The 26,695-nt window shown below is 40.8% G+C and overlaps 1 protein-coding gene across 5 annotated transcripts; it reads right to left on the bottom strand.

Moving 5' to 3' along the window:
- LOC128891906 (uncharacterized) lies at window positions 1-26,593 on the bottom strand. 5 transcript variants are annotated; one of them, XR_008460949.1, is made up of 17 exons: window positions 26,348-26,593; window positions 12,368-12,586; window positions 11,541-11,845; window positions 10,326-10,397; window positions 9,262-9,485; window positions 9,086-9,183; window positions 8,219-8,530; window positions 7,754-8,140; window positions 7,438-7,676; window positions 7,087-7,367; window positions 6,845-7,001; window positions 6,560-6,762; window positions 6,335-6,483; window positions 5,960-6,271; window positions 5,473-5,882; window positions 1,080-5,388; window positions 1-997 (listed from the first exon to the last, which is right to left on the bottom strand). XR_008460949.1 is itself a non-coding variant. In XM_054151854.1 (16 exons), the coding sequence occupies exons 2-16, from the start codon at window positions 12,479-12,481 to the stop codon at window positions 4,827-4,829; spliced, it is 3,825 nt and encodes a 1,274-aa protein (XP_054007829.1). In that variant the 5' UTR covers window positions 12,482-12,586; window positions 26,348-26,593; the 3' UTR covers window positions 1-4,826. The 5 variants fall into 5 exon arrangements, 4 of the variants coding, with proteins under 4 accessions (XP_054007829.1, XP_054007830.1, XP_054007831.1 ...); XM_054151854.1 differs by having other exon boundaries at window positions 1-5,388; XM_054151855.1 differs by having other exon boundaries at window positions 1-5,388; window positions 12,368-12,590.
- Between the last annotated feature and the right edge of the window lie 102 nt (window positions 26,594-26,695).

The following is a 26,695-nucleotide window of genomic DNA, read 5'->3' on the forward strand; positions in this document are numbered from 1 at the left end:
TTATTTTTTTTTTCGTGTTTTGCACTCCACTTTCGATCACGCACTTTTTGGCCTCCAATTTTTTTTTGATTCTCACTTTTCTCACGTAGCACGCGACCGGCCCGGCGGGCGCTTACTTACGTGTAATGATTCGCCTTTTCCGCCTGAGCTGTCAACAAAGGTTTAGAGTCGGACTTCATCTTGGGGGCGCACACAACGGAGCAACGCGCGCGCACACACACGAACGTACGGGCGAACGGCAATCTCTCTCGTCTTTCTCGTCGTCCTCGTCGTTGCCGTCGTCGTTGCCGTCGCGTAGTCTGTCTTTCGCCCCTTTTCCCCCGCTAAACCTTCTACCATCTATCGGACACGGAATGCGGGACGCAGGCCGCGCACGGCGCAATACACATTATATGCGCCTCGGCTGTCCAATCCTCGTGCTCTCTCACGGTCACGTGACTTCTCCTCTTTCAAGGTCATTGATGTTTTGGTTCGCCCGCACGTAAACACGCTCCCGTACGAATGCCGGTATTTCCAGACCAAAAAGAAACGCTCGACGACTTCTCTCACTTCGCCTGTCGCACCATTTTTCGTACGGCCCCCGCGAAACGTGATCGCCGTACAGCGCCCTTCTATCGGGAACGAAAAAGAGCTGGGGAACGTACGTCGAAAATTGCAACGATCGATTCCCACGCGCTCGACTTCGATCGAGAGTTCCGATTCTGTGCTACGTTCTCGCTGAATCTGATTCGGCAACGTGTAACTGCGCCTTTTGCGAACACCAACCCGACTGCCTTTAATCTTTTTTTTGATACCTTTTATCCATCGAATATCGATTACACGTATGATTTTACGTGCTCTTCTTATATTACTTTCCAACTCTAATTGTTTTCGATCATTTTTTCCAATTCGACATATATCGGTTTCCACTTCTCGCGTAAATACTTGACTGTAATTCCTTTTTCTGTGTCTTATTTCTCTTTTTTTCCCCTTAACGTTGTAAGAACGTATGTCGTATCTGTGTAGAATTTGTTTAAAAAAAGAAAACTATATAGTTTGTCCAATGAAAAATATATGCATTACGAAGGATCGTGACTCACGGCCAATGTTATTTTTTAAATTATTTCCACGTTGCAAAAGAATCAAATCGAACGCGGTTTCGTTTTCTTCGTCGTAAGGGCACATTTACGATTACGTAGTTTCGATGGTAGAATACGTTCTCGTGCCGTATCACTTTCACTCCGACGCCGTGTTAACTTCAAACTGCATTACTACTTTGGTCGCTGATGCTACGGGTTTCACAACTTGCTTTTTCTTTAACACAATCGTACTTGAATAATCACAGGCACGTTTACTCCTTGCCAACGTAAGTTTCGTTATCGTAAAGGCTGCGCGTATGAATGATCTCTTATCGCTTCCTCGCGACGATTCCGATACATATTTAGATACCTGTGTTGAGTACGGTCAGCTTTGTCAGTTTTTTCACGATGACGATTGTCTAAACTTGTCGGACCACGTTTCGTGATTTGTAAACCGCGATATGCAACGTTTAACACTAGCTTGTCGCGCACAAGCGGTACGCTTTCTGTACCCCCACTCTTCCGAATCAACGTATCGAAATACGTACATTGTCGCCGAGCAAATTTTTTCTTTACCCGAATAAACATTTTACAAAATATATTTCGCTCGTTAAACGAATATCATTTAACGTTTTTTTTATTACATTTGAGAAAAATCGCTAGAAGATTTACAATATTTAGTTCAAACGATACCTATGTATGGTTGGAATATACCATTTCCAAAGCATGCGCAATTCCGTGTCTATTGCGAATCAGAGCATCGAGCTGTAAGCCAATCGGAACGAAAATACGCATCACGTTTTGTCCAGAAAGTTCGACGAGTGATTCGTACAAATTCATTGCCTGACATTAACATTCGGATGATTATTCATTTTTCAAAAATTAATGAGAAAGAAAGAGAACGTGACAGTAACGATTACTGTTTGCACATTCTTTTGCATGATTGTAAAATAGGGAATTATTTTTCTGCAGATAAATGCGAAAAACGAATAAAGACTGTATATTTCCTATCCTTTAGCGATATCTGAACATTTTTTTGAGTATTTAAGATATTTGGTATGTATAAAAAGGATGTAAACGAAAATTTACGCATATCTTTCGTCACACTTATGTTTAATGTATACAAAAACGTAAAGAAATACGATAATATTTTGAAGAAACATACATACAACGATTGAAAGTGTGCAGAAGAAGACGAAGGCATTTTAATTACATTATGACAATAACATAAATAATTGTTTACGACAAAAAGGAATCGTTATAAGAAATATTTTATAATCAATTGCGAAGGAGTACAGCTAATATTTTACATTATGCCAGTACGCTTGGTGTACATGATAATAGTATTATACAGTTTTACATAGTAATAGCGGTTATTAAAATCAAGATTTAAGGGAAAAGTGGTATTTTAATATTAAGTAGTAGACATTTGGTGCTATAATTTGTCTATATGTAATTTAGATCCCTACGTAAATTCTGTATAACTAGTTACGATTTTAAGTTTATCTTCGTTTTCGGTGATGTTGCAAATGTTCTATATATTTTTTTCATAACTTGTTCGGCTTTGTACAATTACTTTTCTGTCTATGGAATATTTAACGAAAGTCTTGTAGTGCGATTCATATTCAATACCTAGACAAACTAAATGCAAACCATTTATCGAACCATTTACTGATAAAAATATAATGCCTTTACAGTATATGAAAATAATACACATTTGGTTTGTACGTATGCATGTTTGATTAATGCTACATTCACGATACAATTTTTCCCCTATAGCTTTTATACCTATTACAATATGTACTACTCATTTCATTTCATTTATGCATCATTTGTTTTCTGTAAGAAGTAATAACATTACGGTATTCTACGATAATTTTTCGATTTAAAATCATTTTCTTCTGCAAACATGGGTTTTTAATATTTTGAAACATTATTGTTACAAGAGGTTTCGTATTTGTATATACTGCATTATTCTGTTTGCCATCAGACACACTTAGGTTCGTACCAATATTGAGCACTCCTGGATGGATATTATGCAATTATTAATTAACTGTATAGTTAATAAAAACTATAACAGTATTTTCTTTGGATGTTTTCCATTGGATGGATTTGTGCGTTATATTAGTAAATTTGGAGGCAATTTCCAAAATGTGCCTTTCCTTCAAAAACGGAGCGCTTAGATTCTTAACTACTCTTAGTTCAGTTTGACGGCAAACAAAAACTGGTCAAAAAGGACAATTGTATAATTATTATCGCTTAACACTGGTTCCTATCGTTTACGACGTCTGGATTCAAATATCTAATTGCATTTACTAAAATGTATTTTTTAAATACGGACAGTAACTTTAAAATTGTATGTTTTCTTTATTCGATTGTATTCAGGCACGATCTTTTTAGTGCCGTAACGCAAACAAAAACAATTTCTTGCGATATATATTGCATTTTACATTGTGCGACTGCAAATTTATATGGATATATTGCTACATGTTTCAATGAATATATCGAAATATTAAAATACTATAATATTTATTTTTGTATTATTCAATTTCCATTTCCGTAATACGATCTAATAGTCCCGATACAATAGAAGATATTGTATTTTGTATTGTACAACTTTAATTAAAGTTCAATTCATAACCCAACTACTTGACATTGAAATATGTAGTGTAATCCCCTTATGTACATACACATTAATAGTACTTCTATTAAAATTAGCGAAAAATGATTTTAAAAAATGTTTACACTCGTTCAAAGACGTGCCTAAGGTTAACTGGTTACTATATGCATGATATCTAAACGACAATTTTGAAATCTCGAACGTAGGTCTATCAATTAACTGTTAACGATAAAGAATTTGTTGAATATCGTTTGTTAAATTAAGGAATAATGTAAATTATTAGGAAATAATCTTAAGGAATGACTGTCAACTTATGTATATACATTATACTGGCAGCTTGAAATTTTACGAATAATTTCGGAAGAAATACCGCTATGATTCTATCTCATATGAATTATGTAAATATTGAAAGAGAGCAAACTTTTATGTATTTATGTAAATGGCCTTTAGCATAAACAACAAGAAAATTTATTTGAGGTATCGTTACATTAACAAGTTTATTTATACAATTAACTATCTATATACAATATATCAGTATGAATGTTGTATAATTTTCTCAACATAGATTTAAAGAGGCTTTTTAATGGCGTTAACCATTCATACACTAAAATTCTAATTATTCGACTCTGTTCATAATCTGTATACATAAAAGTTATGAATCTGTAATGACATCCCAGACTTTGCAGATGAGCATTCTATACTTATCGTTATATCAACCACAAGAGTTCACTTAATTTTTCAACAAAAATTAATACTTTTAATAATAGCCACCGATTAACTTACATTAATCGCGGACTATCTTAAGGATGGATTTATAAGATCTTTAAGTAGGCATAAAAGATGACATCTTGCTACAGTGAAAATGATGATAATATATTGTTAAAAAAAGTATATAATAATATGCAGATCAAATGAAGCTTTCCTGGATATTTTAGATAAAATTGATTTTAAATTTAAAACTCGTTTGATGAGAGAAATTTTACTTAATCTACTTCATACGAATAAAAATTAAATAAATAAATGCAAATTTATAAAATTATATAGACAACAAAATCGCATCTAATTCTACTTGATTTTTAATCTATACTTATTCGTTTCTATTCGCACCTATTATATATATATTTACCTGATGTAACAGCGAACTAAATTTAAACAGTTGTTCCATATGTACTGAACATCACTCTGGTGGTATCCGTGTCCAGAGTAACGTCTTCTGGAGATGCTAAATCAACTTTTATAGATCCAGAATTATTTCTTCTTCTCGTCATACCACCGCCCCAATTAGATAAAGTCCAATGGTAAGTTTCACCTTCCTTCTCGGTAGTGGCGGTTTCTTGCGTTTCATTGTCTTTGTCTAAGCCAGTCTCAACAGAAACCGAAGAGTGCGAAGCCACTGAATCAAAGCTAGAATCCCCCGCGCCTCTGTAACGACTAACATACTCGGTAGACATTTCACCAGGCGACTCTTCAATTGCTCTTAGTATGTTTTGACAGAGCTCCGAGTCAAGAGGAATCGGACTTTCGGAGTCGCGATTGTGAATAGTAACAGCAATATGAGCCGGATGCGGAATAGGAAGCGGAATCAATAACTTTTCCGCACTGTAAGGACGAATTTGTCGCTTCCACGGTTGCCAACGCGCTTCTGTGGTTCCATTTGTTGACGTTGTGCGTTTCTTAATTCTCGTTGACGTTAACAGCCCCCCAGTATCGCTGGAAAACAAACAACTTTCATGTTCCTCTGTAGTAATTGTAACTCGATTAATAGAAAATATATAATAGGACATCATAGTTTACCATCGTTTGTCAGACTTTCTACTGCTACTGGTTTGCTTGGCTCGCGGGTTGAAAGCTGAAACTTCCAGGTAAGGGCTATAAACTTGTATATTTCCACGTGGTGCATATACGGCTCCGAGCAAATCTGGGCCATTGGTTCCACCAAGTTCGGTGCTGTGAACCATATCCGTATAACGCGACAGATCGACGCCTGGATGAGGTTCTAACCTAAATTTTGTGTCCATATCGTCGAGAGGTTGAAGAAAATTTAAACTGAAAATATCCGCGTACATAAGACCGGCTAAACCAGCCCAGTCACCGACGCTTAAACCTTTATTTTCCCAAAAATCCTCTTCGTTTCCTGATAATCTCGCGAACACGTGAGCAGGATAGAGACGTTCCAGCATAAGAGCTCCTTGTTGTATGACTACCTACATTATTATTATTGAAAATTGATAAATTCAAAATTACGAACAATTTTCGAGAATGAATTACAAACGGTAATCACCTTTAAGTCAAAGGTGGTAAGTTTTATTTTACTTCTCACGACCATTGCGAGTCCAGTTTGTAAATTCTTCCTACGTCTATCCAATTTTTCATGTAACACAGCAATTAAATCTTTGGCTTCTTTTTCAAGCGATTTGTACGGGTCTTTCGCTTTAGCAAGACTAGCGGCAAATGGGCCAAAACAAGCTTCTACAAACTGAGTAAAATCTCTCTGCGGTTGAGTAATTAATCGTTCTGTTTCCTGTTGGAAAGCCAACAGCTCGTCTAACTCTAATTTCGCTTCGAATGCAGCTAATGCTTGCTCTGGTCTAATCTGTGAATAAGAATGAAACGATCAGCGATGGGATCGCTATTAATTTTACGTTCTGACACATACTTGATAGTAATAATCAGATGTTAATCCTGGCCCGGCTATCCTTTTAACCACAAAGCTATCACTGGCAGGTATACGACCCCTGTTCTTTATTACTAAATGAAACATAGCCGTGTCCCAGACCACTCTGATCCAGTAACGTATCACAGCAACTACAAAATAACGATATATTTCATAGAACTTTAGCGAACGCGTGTTAGCGGTTGGTCAATTTCATTCTTAGCATACCTGTAAGTATCACAAAAGAAATGATGGGACACAAAAAAAGAGCTACAATTAACGCTGCAATTGGTTGTAGACACCCTTGTACACCGATATTCCAAATTAACGCTTCCATAATGACTAAGTATCGATTTCGACTTGGTTCTGGACTATCCAGATCCATTATAAGCGCCATGAACGCGTGCAACGTCAAAGTAATCAAAGGCATCCTAAAATGGTTTAAGGCGGTATTAGCGGTTCAAATGAACTAACGTGAAATATTAATGAAAACGCAACGCTCGGTCAACGAACCACAAAACCGCAGTAAGCGCAATAACGAGTGATCCCAGACTTGTGAGTATACACATGACAGGAAAAATAAACAGTATCCCGAGTGTTCCTAGAAGTCCTTTCACGCCATAATTCCATAACCTGTTTAAATGCCTTGTCATTCCCTTTCCAATAAATCCTACGGTGAAATAAGAAATAAATTAGTTGGCGAAGAAACATATTCCCACGGAGTGTATCGGTACTGTATTTAAAATGTGTGTTACCAGTATCCGGTTCCGTTTCGAAATGTGTTCGGCTTTTACTAATATGTCTCCAAAGAGCTATCAATCGAGAACAAAGAGTGGGCATTTGAGATGACTTTCTGGGAAACAAGGTACCGTTTAGTTGACTTAATTCTAGATCAGGAGTGAAAGGTTGGACAAGTAACAAAGCCCGGATGGAGACTGGACTACACCACGGCACTGCTACACCTAACAAGAACATTGCATTCCAAGTCCAACACCATGTCCTAGCTACATAGTTTATCCAACGCCACATAGGCCATCTGTTCAAACATTTTAGAATCGGTTAATAATCCGATAAATATCAATCGGGATAGTTCGACAACGACGAACCTCGTAGTGGTCGTATGTACGATTTCTCTTTCGACTAAGAAGACCGGTTGACTCGGATCAGCACGAGGCGTTGTAATGGATGTCGGAGTGGTACTCAGCACCGTTGGTATAACTTCAGACTGACCTTGGAAATTTCGCCTAACGATCCAATTCTTTGGAAGCCATATTTGAGTCGGCCACTGGAAACTCCTTGTGGGTGTTTTTACTTTGCGCAGTTCTTTCAATAAAACTGGCTCCCGCTGAAAGTGCATTATTTCTCCATAATAAAAGTAACGGTATTGCTTAGACCACAGATCATTTAACGTATTTTACGCACCTCTTTCATAAATGTTAAATCACGGTTAAGGAAATAAACCGTCTGTTGTAAATTTTGATGAGTGCACAGCGTTAGAGCTTCTTCGTGCGCGCTCCACTCGCACTCTTCTATAAACTTGTCTTCGACTTCTCTCATTCTGTCGCGCATCCATGGTTCTATTCGAGAGAGGACAGGGTGTTCATTTTCGATATGACGTCTCAGCGACTCTTTAGTTTGCAACAGTTTACGTTGCACTGTTTCTACCGCTCGATGCATCAACACAACCGACTGTGCTTGTTGGACGAGAAGTTGAGCGATTCCAGTCCCAAGGTCAAGTATATCCGGATGCGACAAAATATTGGAGAAGACCCTCTGCAGATATTCTCGCATAACAGCTTCGTTAACTTCCTAAAAGTTGCGACAGTAATAACAGTTTAACAGTAATTCAAGAAAAATTCGATTAAATATATTCTGGGTGATTTATACCTTTTCGATCTCTTCATCCGGCTTCTTCCGCGCTCTCAATTCCGATATCAGTCTTTCTCTGAAATGAAGAAACCAGCCTCGCGTCTCTCTCTCCAAAATAGCAACTAGAATCGGTAAAGCTTTTCTGATTATGTCCCTGCTAAATAATCTAAGGTCAACCACCGCTCCGCCGGGCGTTCCAAATACGAAAGGAACCGGGATGGGCAATAGTTGCGACAATTCTCGTTCCACTTCGAATTTCTCCATGGTTGCTCGTCGCAGCTGTTTTCGGACAAAGCCGCACAGAAGTTCCAGAGAATCTTCATATTCTGGCTGCGTTCGTAACACAAGAGCAGATTGGATTATTTAGAGAAAAAAAAAAAAAAAAGAAAAAAAAAGAAAAAAAAAAGTTTTTATGTATGTAATAATTAGACTGCGGATCTCGATGCAAAATAAAATGTTCGCGAACGTGCCTAAAAAAAATTGAATCTAAATAGGAATTTATTTTATATTGCAAATATTATAACATGAACTTTACTTTCAATCTTTTTTATATTCTTGAATATTGTTTGCATTTTGTAACTACTTGTGCGTTCAAATCTCCTATAAATGCGTAAAGATCCGCAGTCTAGTAATAATATCAGGCCGTCCCGAAAGTTTCTTTCGCTAGTTGCACTCAATCATTCGATCTGGTCGTGTTTCCATAAATCGACAATCTAATTTCATAGATATTCGTGTTGTAACAGTAATGGAGGAAAATGAATCGTGCACAATCCAGTAATGTACCATGAAACATAAACTATCGTGCATGTATTACTTGTTAATAAAGCGAGAGAAACTTTTTGGGACAACGTAATACATAATATTTCAGAACAAACAGACCCTTACCCTGCACACCAATTCGGCAACCAAGTATCGGCAACGTTCCTCCCTGATTTTCGCATCCAGGTTATGCGCTTGAAGAGACGGCACGCCAATTATTATGTCTGAACATAAATTAGTAATTAGTAGAATTACAGCGTCTGGAGAGTTTGCGGAGGTCTAAAGAAACGGTAATAGCTTACCAAGAAGCCGTAATAGCCCCGTTAACAGCGCTTTCAGAGACTGTGAAATACTGAAGCAATGGGAGACTAGTCTAGCTTTTGCTGTAACTACAAGGAATCTGGTCGCCAAAGCAAGATCGCGAAGCAACGCGTCTCGCCTTCGATCTCGTCCACGTTGAAGAAGACCGCTTAATTTCCATCGATGGGTCTGACCAGCGAAATTAATCGAATCGACTTCGAACTCCCTGGAAAATGAATCTTCTATGAAGGCGAGCGTCGCTAGAACGAAAACATGACGAGAGTCTAGATACAGAATCTTGTCTACGTCGTAAATGAAACATTAACATACACGTGTTACGAACAAAAGTTTCTTGGAAAAGTACGTCGTTAATGTCGTTTCAACGAAATCCCCGAAACTTTCGTGCAATCGCAGTTCCTCCGATAACGTGAAACATTAATCTATTACGTTGTTTATCCTCGTTGGTAGAACTAAAGCCAAGAAAATTTCTCGCTACGGTACAAGCACATTCTAACGCTAGAAACAAAGGAGTGACCTACACCATACATGTGTGTATACATTGTGCTCTAACAACAAACAATAAGATCTCGCAAATTATTATGTACATTTGCGTCATGCCACGGTTGCTCGACACGTTCACGCCGAGAGTGGATTCTACGCTTTTCAACGTGTCCGCTGTCCACCCTGTAACCGTCGTGGATAACGCGCATCGACGCGAACGTGTTAAAAACTAATCACAAGGGTTAAAAAAAAAAAGCTGCGGCGATTCTAATAGTAAGAACCCAAACCTCTGCATGGATCGAGCATCGCGTTCGACAATGGCTCGTTTTGAAACGCTCGAATTACGACTAGTAAATGGGGATGAATTTGAAACAGGGCTGATCGAAATCATGCTGACGCGAGTTCTGTGCGTCGTTAAAAAATTGTTAAGAGTGGAGATCGTCCATCGTTAGGTCATGAGAGCGAGTGATTTCAATGTCTACTTCGTCGCTGTACAAAATATATATCGATATACATTCGGTCAACGAATGCTTTGAATATTGTGTGACGCTGGTGTATGACATACCCGCATCTTCGAATGCTCTCCAATTGAGTGGCATTCAGCTTCTTCGGTTTTCCGTACTTCTCCTTCTGAAAGCTTTACAAACATTGTTAAAATATCATCGGACACGAGAGAACATGTATCATCTTGAAAACGAGACCACCGATCGGGAATTTATTGTAACTTCACCCCGCTATCCTTACTTCCTTTTCAACTTCTCTGCAATTTATCAAAAGCTTTACATTCGTACGTACGGATGGTACAGTTCTATTATAGCTAAACGAGTATTTCATTTTCAACGAGTTCTCTTTCCAAACATTTACCGGTAACGGTATTTTTGATATTGTCTCAATGGCAAAGTCGTTACTAATGGTTCTACCGTGAGTTTTCTTCGTAGCTAAACGATTATTTCATTTTCAACGAGTTCTCTTTCCAGACATTTACCAGTAACAGTATTTTTAATATTGTTTCAAAAGAAAAGACGTTACTAACGGTTCTACCACATATTGTATTTCCTATGGCCTAATAAGAGTCTAGCGTTTGCACTGTGAGAGCTTCGTACAAGCCTAGTCAACAGACGTCCATTGACATTAGTATTAGTATATCGACGACCTTCTATACAGGTGAGTATACCTGTGCATATTATGTGAAATGACTAACCACTAGTTCTAAACAACACACTGACTACCGTACGTTGTCTGGAAGCATTGTTAGGGAAAGTATGGGTGTCATTAATCCATAAGTTGCAACAAGAAGCCCGATCTGATTGGTATTCGAAGTCCAATGCCGTTTCCTCAGTTCCATGTATTGCGTGCACCGATCAATTATCTAGACAGTGGTAATATTTGAATGTTACAAATACGTATATGTATCCAGACATACGGATCGAGTAGTTCAGAACAGATACATCCAAACAGTTTCAGTCCTAATTACAACATTTCCCTGAAATTTCATACACTTTTGTCAATTGTTCAGACACGTGACATTTTACTAACAAACAGGGAATGTCCATATTTCAAACGAAGATAAGTGTCTATTGGACGTTCCCTGTTATCCGGTACCCTGACAGCGCCTTTTTAAGAACGGAACAGCACCGCTCGACGCTTATGCACCGCTCTGCTGAACGTGTTGCAACTGATGGGTCAAGGACGTGACAAGGGAGTCTCAAGACTCTGGTTCTACTGTCATCTACATAGATAGAGGAATACTACGCATCTCGTTGCAACCCTAGGAACCTACCCTCTCTTACTGATGCTCTCCAGCTGCTTCTTGGTCAGCCTCCTGGGCTCGCCCTTGCTGTCAACAGCCACCGAATCCAACTCGTCGAAACTAGGCGCGACGAAGAGGTCTCTCAGGTGGTGTTTCTTCCTGGCGAGCGTGTCCTCACCTTCCGCGCACGTGGAGAGCGACGGCGGAAGGACGATGGGAAAGGTTCTCCAGTGGTAAAGAAACTGCTGCGCAACCTCTTTGATGTTGTGCACCAGTGCCTCGACCTCGGCCGGTGCACCGCGTAGATGCGACGTGTCGAAATCCACCGGCTCTTTCTACGTTCAAGTATCGTTCTCGTTTAATCGGAAAACAGGCGTCGAGAAGCTACGAGTTTACCGAGTAAAAATTCTTATTCGAACCGATCTCGAGAAAGCGAATCTTTCTGTTTCGTCGAGTGGAAAAGGAAAAGAAGGCGTCGGATCGGGAGAATTCTCGGTGCGAGTGATTCTGCAGGCAATGAACCGTCGCACTCGCAACGATGATATTTATTTACGCGACGCACAGATAAACGATAAACCATCTTTCGACATTAACGCGAGATATTTGGTCAGTTTCGAGTTGTCTATAAGCGATCACGCGGTAATACCGTGGATTCGTTTAGGAATTCGGCTTTTCACAGCGATTCATGTTCATAGAACTTTCATGGAAGCAACGGCTCGCGTCTAAAGACTTAGACTCGAAACTAGGAGAATCGGTACGCGATGTGAAGCCACCTCGCGACGCGACGATTAGCGACAGTGAGACTCGTTTGCGAGAATAGTAATATATTATCGTGCAACGAAAAAGACGATAGATACCTCTGGCTGGAGTCCATCTCCGTTCGGTCGATGATAAGGCTGGTGTGCGTAGGCCTGGTGATTCGGTCCCGTGTTGGCGGAGTTGGCGGAAGCGGAGTTCAAGCTGTGGGGCATCTCGCGCGTGAAAAGCGTGCGCGGTGGCTGGGGTCAGCTGCCCCGTATCCCGACGATCTCCTCATACACCATGCTGCTGGTCGCCACCATTTATCATTCCACCTTCTGCCTATTCAATATCTCCGTTATTTCGTGGTTCCTCGACTCTGCGAGTCTCTCTTACACACCCGAGAAACAAGGTGGAAACGTGCATAAATTAGGAGACCGACGCGTAGCGAATGTTTCGGGACAGAAGGCGTTGCTAGTAACATCGTCTTGTACCGTAATAGCTCTTACGCTCCACGATGTTAAAAATCATTGCTTTACGAGGTCCAGAAGTTACCTTTACGTTCTCGTCGAGGATTTTTGTCGTTCGGATAAAGACCATACGAAGAGGTAAAAGCGAAGAATCGCGAGCGTTCGGCACGTGTGAGGGGTTCGGCTGAATGCAGGCTCCCATTAACCGATTATACCCCATTAAACGATTAACATTCTGAGCATTCCGGTTCTTGTCCGTCCTGGACATGTGCATCGAATAAAATCTACTTTTACGCCGGGCGCGTTCGTGTTACACCGACTTCCCTTGCGGAATTCGCAATTTCTTTTCTTGCGTTCCCATTAGACGCGACGCGACGCACAGATTTTCTCGGTTTAATTAACGGCCTTCGCGTGATCTCTATTACGTCGTTCTACGTATCTTCATTTTTAAGTAGGCTACAGGGCCGAGATAATATCCGTGCCGCGAATAATAATCGTCGTTGTTACCTATTAAATTAAATTCATTTCAAGTCTAGCGTCAAGTTGACCGTAAGTAACCAGAATCGCGAGCGAGCAACTGGACGGTTTCTATGGACTCGCGAATTTTATGCGTTCGTGACGGAGGATAATGCTGTTATTTCATTTCGCGTAAATCATTCGGCGACCAACGAAAAATAGATAATTCAACTGTATTTTAATCTGCTGTATTTTAATCTGCTATCTGGTATTTAATTTTCTAACGACGCTGTTTACGAATCCTATTTACATTTCGTGTCTCGTCTAATTTATTCTTTTACTCTCTATTAAATTAAATTCATTTCAAGCGTAGCTTCAAGTTAACTGTAAGTAACCAGAATCGCGAGCGAGCAACTGGACGGTTTCTATGGACTCGCGAATTTTATGCGTTCGTGACGGAGGATAATGCTGTTACTTCATTTCGCGTAAATCATTCGGCGACCATCGAACATTAGATACTTTGACGCTTTATTTGCCGGGAGCCTATTTTTAGGCATTTTAATTGCAGTATGTAGCTATTCGAATTCATTTACTGTGTCGATGGTTGTCTACGAACAATGTTCAGTGTTTGGAAACAGTCTAGGCTTTCAGTGTACCCAGTAACAGTATGGAGGAATTATTGTCAGCCTAGATTGGCACATGATGCTGCAGAAAATTCTTTTTTGAATCAAGGGGGGAGTCTGGATATTATAGATATATCTATAATATATTATATATTATATACATTATATATAATATATATAATATATATAAATATGTATATTATATACATTATATATAATATATAATATATATGTATAATGTATATAATATATAATGTATATAATATATAATATATATGTATAATGTATATAATATATAATGTATATAATATATAATATATATATAATATATTGATGATAATATATAATATATAATATATATATATAATATATTATAGATATATCTATACCGGTAGATATATGTATACATTCAAATTGAATCTACACCGTCGAATTTTCTTCTTTGAACGTCCCTTTGTATGTAAAAAAAAAAGTTTCAATAACAAAAATTAATTACATCTGGAAATTCAATGCATTAGAAAAATACATCAGCTGGACCAGACTCGTCCCTAAAGTCTGTTTCTAAATAGCCCGGTAGACAAAGTGTTAACATCCGCCGTAGTCTTCAATTTTCTAACATCGGTATTTACGAATCCTGTTTAGATCTCGTGTTTCATCGAATTCGTTCTTTTACTCTCTAAATGAAAAATACCGTCTGGATTGGGCGACCAACGCGTTAAGCGACAGCAAGTACACCGAGTACAGATTGTTTCCAGATTGTGTCCAGGTTCGAGACACGGCGGTCGGGCCCGGTGGGAAACGTGAGACGACGTTGGTATACTGCCGCGCGAAGAACAATGTCCCTCTGCGTGCAAGGATAGAATCGGCGGTCTCTTCTTGGCACGAGAGTATAATACTCTACAATAATCGCAACGTGTAATTACGACGAGCGCTTATTTATCATGGGCCGCGTGGCGTACACGGATTGAATGTCAGAACCACTGAAAGGGATTCGGAAAGGGATATGTAAACTACGCGACCACTGCTCCTCTGGGATTTGATTTGTAGATTCCCGTAACGCGCTTCGGTACTTGTCGGTCAAACGCGAGGCGAGTCGGGCCCCTTCAGAGATCGATGGAAATAATATTTCCAGACACGAAGTCATTCTACGAGTTACTTTATCTCAACTTTTCTATGACCGGAAATATTACTTTCTCGAGAGATATTGGTACGATAATCTGAAATTTCGAAATACATCAACACGTTGATTCTCGTACTGATTCGCATAGAAATGTGTGCAAGACTAAGATTTTTGTATCGAGACTACTGGGAATTATAGAATCCAACATTTGTCGTATTACCAATTTTTATGTTCCCATAAAAATTCACGAATTCTATTCAGGTTCGTTCTCATTAACACTCGGTTCTTAAAATGAATTGTTGAAGTTCCTCGGTGAGAAGCTCTGTCACCCATATATATATATGGGTGACGTGTTCAACGTGTTAAACATGTGCATCTCCGAAGTATTTAAATGTTTACGATGCACACGGTTATATTTGGTCTTCGATTAAATATTGATAACGATTACGGTTCGGAATAATTATTCATTCGGGACATTAATCGTGAGAAATCCGTGAATATTTCGATATCTATCGATAGGGGCCAACTAAATATTAACTTCTGCCAATAGTTAAATTAATTAGAGAGAGTATGATTTTTCTCTAATTTTCTCTGGAGTGTTAATAACACGTAAGACGTCACCGTTGGCGTTCTTCGTCGATCGAGTTTGGAAAATGATCTGGGAAAAGGTGGAAATTTTCCGTCGCGTATCAGTCGACGAACTTTTCGTGGCAGTCCTGTTGCAAATACGGGTCACGTTCCACGGGAAACGCGAAACTAGTGCCGGGGATATTTCCAATAACGATTTCGCTGTATCTGGAGCACCCAGTGCTCGTTATCGGCGGCGATTACTCGAGTCCGCCAAAGGAACAGGCCTCCGCCTCCCTGAACGCTGTTGTTGAGGTATCCCGAAGAGGCTTTTTAATAACGACGAATCGCGCAACACTGCATCGGATCGTCAGGCTGCAACGTGATTTTTACAATTCCGATACTAAACCGCCTAAAAAGGGAGAGCCCGGACAATGGCACGAGGACCGATCGATTGCTTAGCAGCCGTCGATTTCTCTTTGCTCTGGCGAGAAGAGGCTTAACGAGCCTGTTATCAATTTTCATTAAACCGTAGGAACGCGCCTGTTATCGGACCGTGACTGGGGATCGGAATCGAGCCGAAGGATCGAAGATTAGAACGGAGTGGAAGCAGGAAATAACAATTCGCGACGTCGAGACCAAGGAGAAAGCGAAATTCTTTTAGAGGCCCGTAAACTTCTTTACTGCAGCGTTGAACGTTTTTTTTGTGGAATTCAGCAGCGCCCGAAAGGTCCACCAATATTTCTGTGTTAACCGTTTGCACTCGAGATCTTCTTTTTTGGTATCTACCAGCAACTCGAGACGCTTTCTTGGCATTCTACGTTCGATTAGATGGACCGCAAAGTAATGTCACTTCTTGTCCATTAAATTCAAACAAATACATTCTTAATTAATTCCGATTTTTAATCAATTACGTAATCAGCCTCGTTACCAACAGCCTTTTGCAAACTTTCAATGACGGAACGATAACAGTAAATGAACTGACACGAACGATAAACAAGTATCGTGATTCCCAGAAACGACATTACTTTCCAGTCCACCTAATGCATTCTGTACTGCCACGAATGCTAAGCTTCGATCGACTTCGAAGATATCGTTTCATTGACCCTTCTAGTTTCAAAGACATTAAACTTAAAGAAACGTTATCGCTGGTAGATCTGCTCATCTCTCGAGTGCGAAGGGTTAATCACTGATTGATAATCAGGCACGGTTTGCGAATTCTTTTATTTTCGAGGTGACAACGTGGGTGGTCGTCGATTCGAATAACGTACACAATTAACAATAACGATTAACAATAACGGTTAATTTTCTAGCTGTTATATGCGAAATGCAATGTCGGGCGTCGTTTCTGGCAGCTTTGTGAAAAGGTATGCGACCTATAGTAAATTTACTCAATCGGGGGATACGGATAAAGATGTATAACGGGTGGCGTTACAAATAACAGCACGCCAGAAAGCAAATGCCGTGCGATCGAACTCTTGCAACGCGTAGAAGTACAGGACTGGAATAGCAGTGCTGTTTTAAGGTTACGAGAGCTTGCGAGCTTCGAAGTGGGTCAAAAAAGCCAGCGTGCTGCGCTACTCTCGGCAACCTACTTGGAACGGATTCGAGCGGAGTCGTAAGTATTCTTTCTCGCGAATCTTCGCGGTCACCTCTTATTCGAGCGATCGTTTCCAGACTCTTCGTTTGCCCACTGAAGGATTCAAAAAGAGAGTTTCGCGAACGCTCGGCTACCTCTAATTTGAACAAGAATCTTTCTTTGTTAACCGTATACGTAATTATACGTGTACAATCAGGAACAAATCGTTATAATTTCCAGATATATAATTAATTTTTGTTATCGAAACTTTCGTTTACATATAAAGGGACGTTCAAAGAAGAAAATTTGACAGTGTAGATTTTTAACTTGAATATATACATATACAGATATAGTAGTCGCAAGGAAAGAACTCTCGGCCCTGGGAAAACGTCTGATAGATAAAATTAGAAAACTTTTTTCTTCAGTAGGTACGTAAAATGTACGTATGAACCTAAATTTGCAAAAGAAAAAATTGTTGATTGCAAAAACGCCGGCAAAAAGCATGAAAATGAACGATGCATGTCGGCCGTTATTTTGCAATAACTTTATGCTATAATAATAATTCATTAAGAGTCGAGGTTCGTTAGCATATAAACTTAATTACCTTCAATTTAAGCGTTGAATCAAGCGAATCGGATAAAAATTCGATGATGCGTCCCACCGTTTTCACCGAATTCTTTCCTTGCAATTACTATATCTATATACAGGGTGTCCCAAAAGTCGGGGAGCAGCCGGAAATGGGAGGTAGCTGAGACGATTCTGAATAACAATTTCCTTTGCAAAAATGTCGGATGGGGCTTCGTTAAGGAGATATTAAGAGAAAACCCCGACCAATCAGAGCGCGCGTAGACCGTTCGAGCGGCCGCGGTAGCGAAGGCTACGCGCTAGGCGGCCGCGCTCATTGGCTACCGCGAGCGCTGCATCGGCATCCTCGCGCTCTGATTGGTCAGTGTTTTCGCTCAATATCTCCTCAACGAAGCCCCATCAGACATTTTTGCAAAGGAAATTGTTGTTCAGAATCGTCTCAGCTACCCCCTATTTCCGACTCCTCCCCGACTTTTGGGACACCCCATGTATACATTCAAATTGAATCTACACTGTCAAGTTTTCTTCTTTGAACGGCCCCTTATATGTAAAAAAAAACGTTTCGATAACAAAAATGAATTATACCTGAAAATTATATGCATTAGAAAAATACATTAGCCGGACCAGACTCTCCCCTTAAGCGCAACAAAGATTTTGTCGAAGCTTCGAAAGCTACCCCTTTAGGTACCCTCAGCCAAGGTCGGTACACCGAGATTTCGCGAAAAAGGTCGCTCGCCTCGAGCCGGTCGATTAAAATTAATTTCTCTCTCGCGGCTGGGATTTCGAGCGAGCCACCGAGAGAATTGGATTGCCGCGTGTCGCGGGCGGGAATGAAAAGGAAAAAAGTAGAAGAAATTGTAGTGTCGCGCCGGGGGTCGACGCACCGGTCGAATCAACCAATCGAAGCAAGAAACGAATCTCATTTTCGCGAGCTCTGAATTCGTACGTCGCATATAAAGCGATGCACAGCGAAACGAGACGACCGGGAGTGCCTCACAATGGAGCCGCGCCGCGATGCACGTACTCACCTTTTATGCGACGCGCGTGCATCTACGCTTTCACGTGTTTCATTGTACTCCCGAGCCGAGTGATGTACGCACAACTGTATTTTCGTGTACTACGACACCATTCTACCGACTTTACGCATCGCGACGTTCCCTCCCGCCGTTCATTTTACTTTAGAAGATGCCACGGACGTGTACGGTGGTGTGTCGGAGGTGTACGTGGACACTTACTTTATAGAAATAAATATCTAATCAAAGTTGCGAATCTATTCGTATCGATTTCATAATATTATATCAGCGTGGAATCACGAATTTGCCCAAAAGTTGGGGAAAGTTATTCTGTTTTTTAATTACTTTGTTTAAAGTCGCATCAACTATATGGTTATTAGCGGACTGCGGATCTTGATGCATTCATAGGAAATTTGAATGTGCAAGAACCTAGAAAAATGCGAACAATATGCAAGAATATAAAAAAGACTGAAAGTAACGTTCATGTTTGTAGTGACCGCGCCTCCCATACCCAACAATAAAGAGTCAAATAAGAACACGAAACGTAGGTAAAGCGGTCGACTGTGGATCCGAGGATCGTGGCTTCGAATCCCCGTGCCTTATTTTTCGTTTACACTCCTACATGTTATGATATTTGCAGAATAAAATAAATTCCTATTTAGGATTCAATTTTTTTAGGCACGTTCGCGAACATTTTATTTTGCACAACGATCCGCAGTCTGGTTTATTAGCGACCACGTTAATATCTACAATTCAATTACAATTTATCCATTGCTTCATGTTTCGTTAATATATCTACTAATTTGAGAAATTCGTTTCTATCTTTGAGAATCGTCTGCATATTATTTAAAAGTTTCGATTCTACTCGATCGTGCTGTACGGAAAGTTTTGTTCGTCCAAAATGTACGAATTAAAAATGCGAACGGACCTTTTCGGCCGAGCCAACGACCGAAATTCTGGCTCTATCTCTTCTTTTGGCTCGTGGATGGTTGAGGACATTTCGCAGCTTTATTCCGGAGGAAAGATTTTTCCGCGGGAACGAGGAACCGTGAAACGCGAGCGCTTCTAACTGTTCCAGTAGGTCTCGTTTCAGTAGGAAAACCGATATTGTCTTCTTCTCTTTCTTTTTCCCCGGTCCGCAACGGGGCCGTCGTCGATTTTCCCGGGAGCCAAAGTGAACCATGTGGTGTACCCCTCTCAAAAAAAAAAAAAAAAAAAAAAAAAAAAAAAAAAAAAAAAAAAAAACCAGAGGGAAAAAAAGGAAAGAGAGAACGCCGAGTTGGAAAGATGGAGAATCATCCACGCCAACCCGAGCTTTGCAAACCGTGAATGCTACCACTTCACGGGTTGATCCAAGGAACGGTGGCGTTTCCGTAAGCATCGATTTGTTCCACGAGCCAACGGAATTTCCGTAGATCTCGTAGAGGAACGACGATTCCTCGTGTGGCACAATTACGCTGGTAGCAGTTCTTAACAAGTCGGTCGGCCAGAAATGGCTGACGGAACTTTTCCAAATAAATCTTGCTTATCGTCGATATACCTGCCTTTGCACCTCTCTTAAGCTTGGCAGGACCAAATCAGCAGAATCGTATCGGACTTAGTGGAATATTTAGTACTTATTTTGTACCGATTTGTACCACCAAAAGAAATTCCGTACCTGTTACCATTTTCAAGAAAATCGTGACGCTGCTAGTTCAACGTTAAGCTAGTTAGTGGCTGAAAACGTTAATAATTAATAAAAATGAAAAACTCAAAGCGGATACATTTAGTGGCGAATTTGGAAAATGTTCCAAAGAGGAAACGAGACAAACGTATCAGCAAACTTCAGATTTATTCGATGCCTACGGTTTTGCTCATCACTGCGACGAAGAACGTATCGTTCTCAGCTGCGATGAGTCACGAGATCGAGGGATGAAACCTCCCTCTGTAACGCACTTTTGCGTGATGCTTTCATTCGCCATTCCGACGTCTCGAACGTTTTTACGCACGACCTCGGAAACTATAGATAGTTCTATCGAACGCTGATATGAAAATCACGATAATTCGGTAACGTTGACACGCTCGAACCACCGGATGCCTCCGTGTGAAACGTAAACGTCGGCTCGTCGACGTCGCCATGGGAGTGGTGCACGAGTACGCGTATGCGAACGTATGCGCATCGTTGTAGATTGGATAATGGGCCCTTAACGATGTAACGGAACGCTATATGGAGACGAGCAGCGGAACGACACCAGCCAACAGGGAGAAAGAATGGACGGACGTGCAAACTTCAGGGAAAGAAGAGAATAAACGCGAGCGACTTTTATATTCGGACGACTAGCCGATACTTGGCCAAGTATCGCCGAAAAGTGAACAAAATTCTAAAGCGACCATGCGAAAATTTCAAAGTGTCCGACTATTAAGGCGGTCTGGCCAACCTGAGCGCTCGCCAGATTCTTAAAAAAATTCATAAATGCGAAAGTGTAGGAAAAAATATTTTTATGACAAATTTTTTGAGATAACAAAAAAGAAAGAAAAAAAGAAATGGCGGCGGTTCGAAAATTTTGGCGAAGGCCTTCGGCGCGAAACGCGCTTGGGCTGTTTCGTTATATTCTTTAGGTTGCGTGTGAAAAAGACAAAAAAAAAAAAAAAATATTAGATTGTCTCTGGAGTTTGTCGCGAGAGAGTAGCAAGTGGATTTTTTATTTTACCATTAAGAAAATTATGGCGAGTCGATGAAACTTTTTCTTTATTTTTCACCGAAATTTTGCGAGAAAAATCGTCAAAAAAAAAAAAAAAACACTAATCAAGTAATCGCAAAAATCCATTGCTACTCTTCAGATAATGTATCTAAAAGTAGCGTGTACAAATTTCGGAGCAATCGGACCGATAGTTTACGAGATTTACGTTGTGTACCATTTCGAAAAATGTAGTTTCGAGATAATCCCAGAAGAAAGTAAACGTGCGGTCCGATTGCTCTGAAATTTGTCCACGTTACTTTTAGATACATTATCTGAGGAATAGCGATGGATTTTTGCGATTACTTGATTAATGTTTCACTTAATTTTTCTTTCAAGAATAGTACCCATCTGGCGATCGCACAGGGTGGCCAGAAGCCTTGAACTATTATTAAGCGTAACGACAGTCCGAACGTATCCAAAGAACAGGCTGGATCCAAGCGTAATTTCCACCTGCACCGATCCTGTTCGAACGCGTACACGACGCTCTTTCCGATAGCAAAGCCGTTGCTTGCCGCTCGAAGCCATTCAACTCCTTGGTAATATGAACGACCGTTTAGGCGCGAGTTTTCTTAATCGAGTTCCAACGGAACGCTGAGATTCCATTAGGGACTCGTAAGGGTTCCATGAAAATTGCCACGTTGGGCACAGCCTCGCCATGCAATTTACGACGAGCCGTAACACGCTAGGAGCCGGAGAAACTTTTGTTCTTCGATTCCACGATTCGTAAAATTGTATTTTTAAAGAGAAGTTTGACGAATAACCAGCCTCGACACAGGAGACAAATCACGCCGTTTTCGTGTAACAAGAATGGATCGAACGAATTCGTTTCATTCGTCACAGATTTAACATTTGTTAAGGGGATATCCTGAATTAGTAGATTTATAAAAAAGCGATTTTTCGTGAATCTTTTTAGGATGGAAAAAAATAATTAATTCTATCGAACTATTTATCCTATTTTCTGCATTTTATCAGACTTGAGTAGTCTGTACAAATTTTTTCAACAAGAAATATTCAAATTGAGTCGACTGCGGGGTAAAACAAGAGTTCGAGTCAATCGTTATCTGGAAAGTCGAACGAATTCGTTTAATGGAAAAACGCCGCCGTTTCCTTTATTTTTCTCACCGTGGCGAATATACCACGGCGTGGAATCACGGGAGACGCTGTTATCGCGTTACGAGTTAACGATCAGTAATAATGCCAGGGTGTATAAAGCTGTGATGAATCGCGACTTTAGAGAGTGAATCGTAAAACGAGAAATAAATTAACAAGAACACTTTCGATGGCGCAGAAACTCGTTTCCTACGATTCTAGGGGACACTCTCACGTTGAAATCATCGGGACGATGACGTCTCATTGGAGTAGGAGGACTGGTGTGTTATAACGTCTGAAGTGGTTTCCACCCTGCTGACGCGCGAAAGGAAACTGTGCAAATGGCGACAGGAGGAAATTCCTCCCTGGAATTCTCTCCGATCGCTAGACTGCGGTTTTTATCCACTATATCGCGCGTATTAATATGGAGAACGCACAAAAAATATACGTAATGCGCGAAGAATATATATACAGGGTGTCCCAAAAGTCGGGGAGGAGCCGGAAATGGGAGGTAGCTGAGACGATTCCGAACAACAATTTCCTTTGCAAAAATGTCTGATGGGGCTTCGTTGAGGAGATATTAAGAGAAAAGACTGACCAATCAGAGCGCGAGGATGCCGATACAGCGCTCGCGGTAGCCAATGAGCGCGGCCGCCTAGCGCGTAGCTTTCGCTACCGCAGCCGCTCGAACGGTCTACGCGCGCTCTGATTGGTCGGGGTTTTCTCTTAATATCTCCTCAACGAAGCTCCATCAGACATTTTTGCAAAGGAAATTGTTGTTCGGAATCGTCTCAGCTACCTCCCATTTCCGGCTCCTCCTCGACTTTTGGGACACCCTGTACATTCTTATTTAATTCTAGCTTCTATTACTTATTATCTATATCTTGTTCCTCCCTGGAATTCTCTCCGATCGTGAACGTGTTAAAAAGACAAATGTATACTCTCGTAAGTTCACCCTGTATAACCGGTGATAAAGCTCGCTAAACTTGCGACGTCACCTCCCGCGATGGGTTAAATGTTTGTCGAATACGATTATCGCACGGATGACCGAGCGAACGGATGCCACGGATAAACCGAATCGCTAAGAGAACTCAAACGTCGTGGAATCTCCAGGAGGCATCGGGTTGGAAAGAATCGTCTCGATGGCACACGTGTCCCGGCTGGGCACACGTGACAACGACACACGAGTATCCACGAGGATGCAACGATGCGGAGAGCATTGGGGGGGAGGAGGAAAAAAAAAGGAAAAAAAAAAAAAGAGAACGGGTGGTTGTGACGCGTGAAGGATGCGAAGCAGGATGCTTCGAGCGCGTAATTGCGCTGGACGTAGCCAGTTGCGTGGACAATTAATCGCGAAAGGCTCGCAGTTTAACTTATTCTCTTTACATTTCACCGTGGGGTTCGTTAGGCAACGAAATCGGCGGGGTTAAACCTTTGGGTAATCTGCTTTGACTTTTAAACAGCCCTCGGCGATCGCCGACGTATGTAAGCATTTCGTTAAACGTGGACCAGGGATCGGTAAGGTGCTCGTTTCCTTCCGCGCTGCCATTTTCGAGCGAAATCATCTACGAAACGAGTCGCGCATCCGAAGGACTATTTCCAATAGTCTGGAAACAAAACTTAATTACGGTAGAAATTTTCAAGAGTACTAGTCTGGCGGTGGACGTGTTATCTATTCTCGCAACTGGATCCTTGAACCAGTCGATTAATACGAATTAAATACAAAAAAAAAATATACAGTCAGTGTAATAAGTATTCGTACAGCAACCAATTTAAAATAAATGGTTTCAGTACGAATACTTGTTACACTGACTGTACGTGTCGAATTGAGTAACCTTCTCCTTTTCGAAGTCGGTTAAAAATGTTTCTGAACTGTTCTCCTTTCGTTTAACGAATCGACCGATTTTCGTAAATCTTCATGTACAAAGAAATTAATTCATAAACCGAGACTAATCGTACGAAAAGAATGATCGTTACGGTATCGCGATTTCTCCGATTGAATTTCAACGCAGACTCACGATTTCTAGTATTCTGACAAAAAAAAAAAAAAAAAAAAACGTTCCGATAATCGTTCGTTAAAGTTATAGCACGTATTTTTTCGTGTCGGTGTCATCCTACCCACTCTACCGTTCCGTTCTCATGTGATAACGTTGGCACAGCACGAGATCGATTAAACCGTATACTGTACACGCACAAACACCTATATGTGCACACCTACGTACGCATCGGGACACACACGTCATCGCGAAACATGCGAAAGAATCGAAATCTTTTCTTGTTAATTGTCCTAAGAGCGCGAACGCGAACGAATAACGCGAAAGATTTGCAAAGACAACGCCCTGTTTCCATAGAGTGGAGAGGTTAATAAACTTTAGCCACCCTAAGCGATCTAGTCTTTAGTCGGTGACTATATCTTTCTTCGTCCTTGATCTCGTAACCTGTATACATGCTAATACCTACCAAAAAGGGAATATGTTTCGCTAATCTTATACGCCACCTTTTTTCCGCGGTTAATTCAAATCGATTAGTCGGTCGAGGGAAGAAAGTCCACACGAGTAGTTTTTAATTTTCTTAATTAACGTCTACGATATTCCTTTAGTTATCTCTACTATCTTCTCGTCTTTTATTTTTACAAAAATTCTGCACGTCTTAACAATCGACACCCCAACTCGGAGCTTGCAAGAACTAACCATAACCTAAAAATAGCAATTAAAGATTCGGAACAACGAAAGAAAAGAAATTGGATATCAGCTTCGATCCCTAACGCGAGAACCATTACCCAGTTAGATCGTTAAAAGCGTTAAACAACGGGCGAGTAACGCTAAAGAAATGGATAGCGGTTGCGACCGTTAGATCGTATCTGAACTAACGATCAAAATTGCTGAGTAGAATAATTAATATGCTATTGGGTAACCTTCACAGAGTCTAACAAGAAACGTAACTGTCGAGCGAGCTTCGCGCTCGAGAGTCGGGCGTTTAAAATGAAAAAGAGAGAAACGCGATACGCAGCGGTCTAATTTCCTCTTTCAATTAGACTTACATTAATTCCGCGTCAACCAGACGGAAATTTTGTGCGTAAAACATTTTCGGCGTGTCGTTGATTTGTACATAACGATTGACTCGAATTCTTATTTCACCCCACCCTGTACAAGGCAGAACGATCAAACGACACGGCATTAACACCGTGGACGTCTCTTTCGGACGCACTTCGGTCAGCGATACAATTTTGGTAAAACCTAACGGTAAAATAAAAATGAATTTTGTTCGAGTCGTCGCGCGAATGAGATACAGTAATATCGGTGAGAAATTATTTTCTAATTTAACAAGTGCTAAATCTGTAGAAACGTAAACTATCAAAAGAATCCATTCGATCGTAGAGTAATATTTGGATACGGAATTATAATACGGCGAATGGTGTAAACGCGTCAGGATGTCGGCGATTAGAAACTGCCTCGAACTATCGAAAACTCGGTGCACAGCCGATCGTTTACGAGCGACGAATAATTGCGAATCGATGAACCAACGACAGACTCGAAACGAGGATTAAATTGTCTGCGAGCGGGCCCCCTAATGACAAGGAAGTCGAACCGTTGTTCCGCCTTGCTTTCACGAAAATATTCTTGACAAATAACGCGTTCTAACCTTCGCGACGATGCTTTTTTGGCATCCGCGCGAAAGGATTCGGGAAACGAGTTGGGATAATTTTGCAAGGATACGCGCCAAATCTTTTCTAGGTCATTCTACAGGGACAGGACATGCACGGTTCCACAGCTGATTTTATTCGTCGCGGCGAGAAAAATTCACGGTACGTGACACGGGACGTGATACGAAACAGAAGACGTTCGCGAAATTTTGAAAGAAACGTACGTGTACTTACCGCGGTCGGGTCACTGATAATTTACCGCGGAATTGCACGCGAACTTGTCACGAAGTAATCACAGCACTGACACCACGCCAAAACAGCCCCTGCGAACGACTGATTTTTATCGAACTGGCCGCGGCGAAATGCAGCTCGCGCTCCAACATTGCCATCTTTCAGTGGCTCCCGTAACTATTCCACGTCCATTGAACACCAACCTCGAGACCCCTAATTTTATCGGCGCATGCGCGGTAGTTTTCCTATCCGACCAATTACCTTCAACAAATGAACGTAACACGATTATAAAAGGTATACGCGGTATAAAAGCATGTATTCGAAGCACAACGACGAAAAAGATCGTACACG

Source organism: Hylaeus anthracinus, unplaced genomic scaffold (genome assembly GCF_026225885.1).
Source record: "Hylaeus anthracinus isolate JK02 unplaced genomic scaffold, UHH_iyHylAnth1.0_haploid 12002, whole genome shotgun sequence".
NCBI classification, from domain to species: Eukaryota; Metazoa; Arthropoda; class Insecta; order Hymenoptera; family Colletidae; genus Hylaeus; species Hylaeus anthracinus.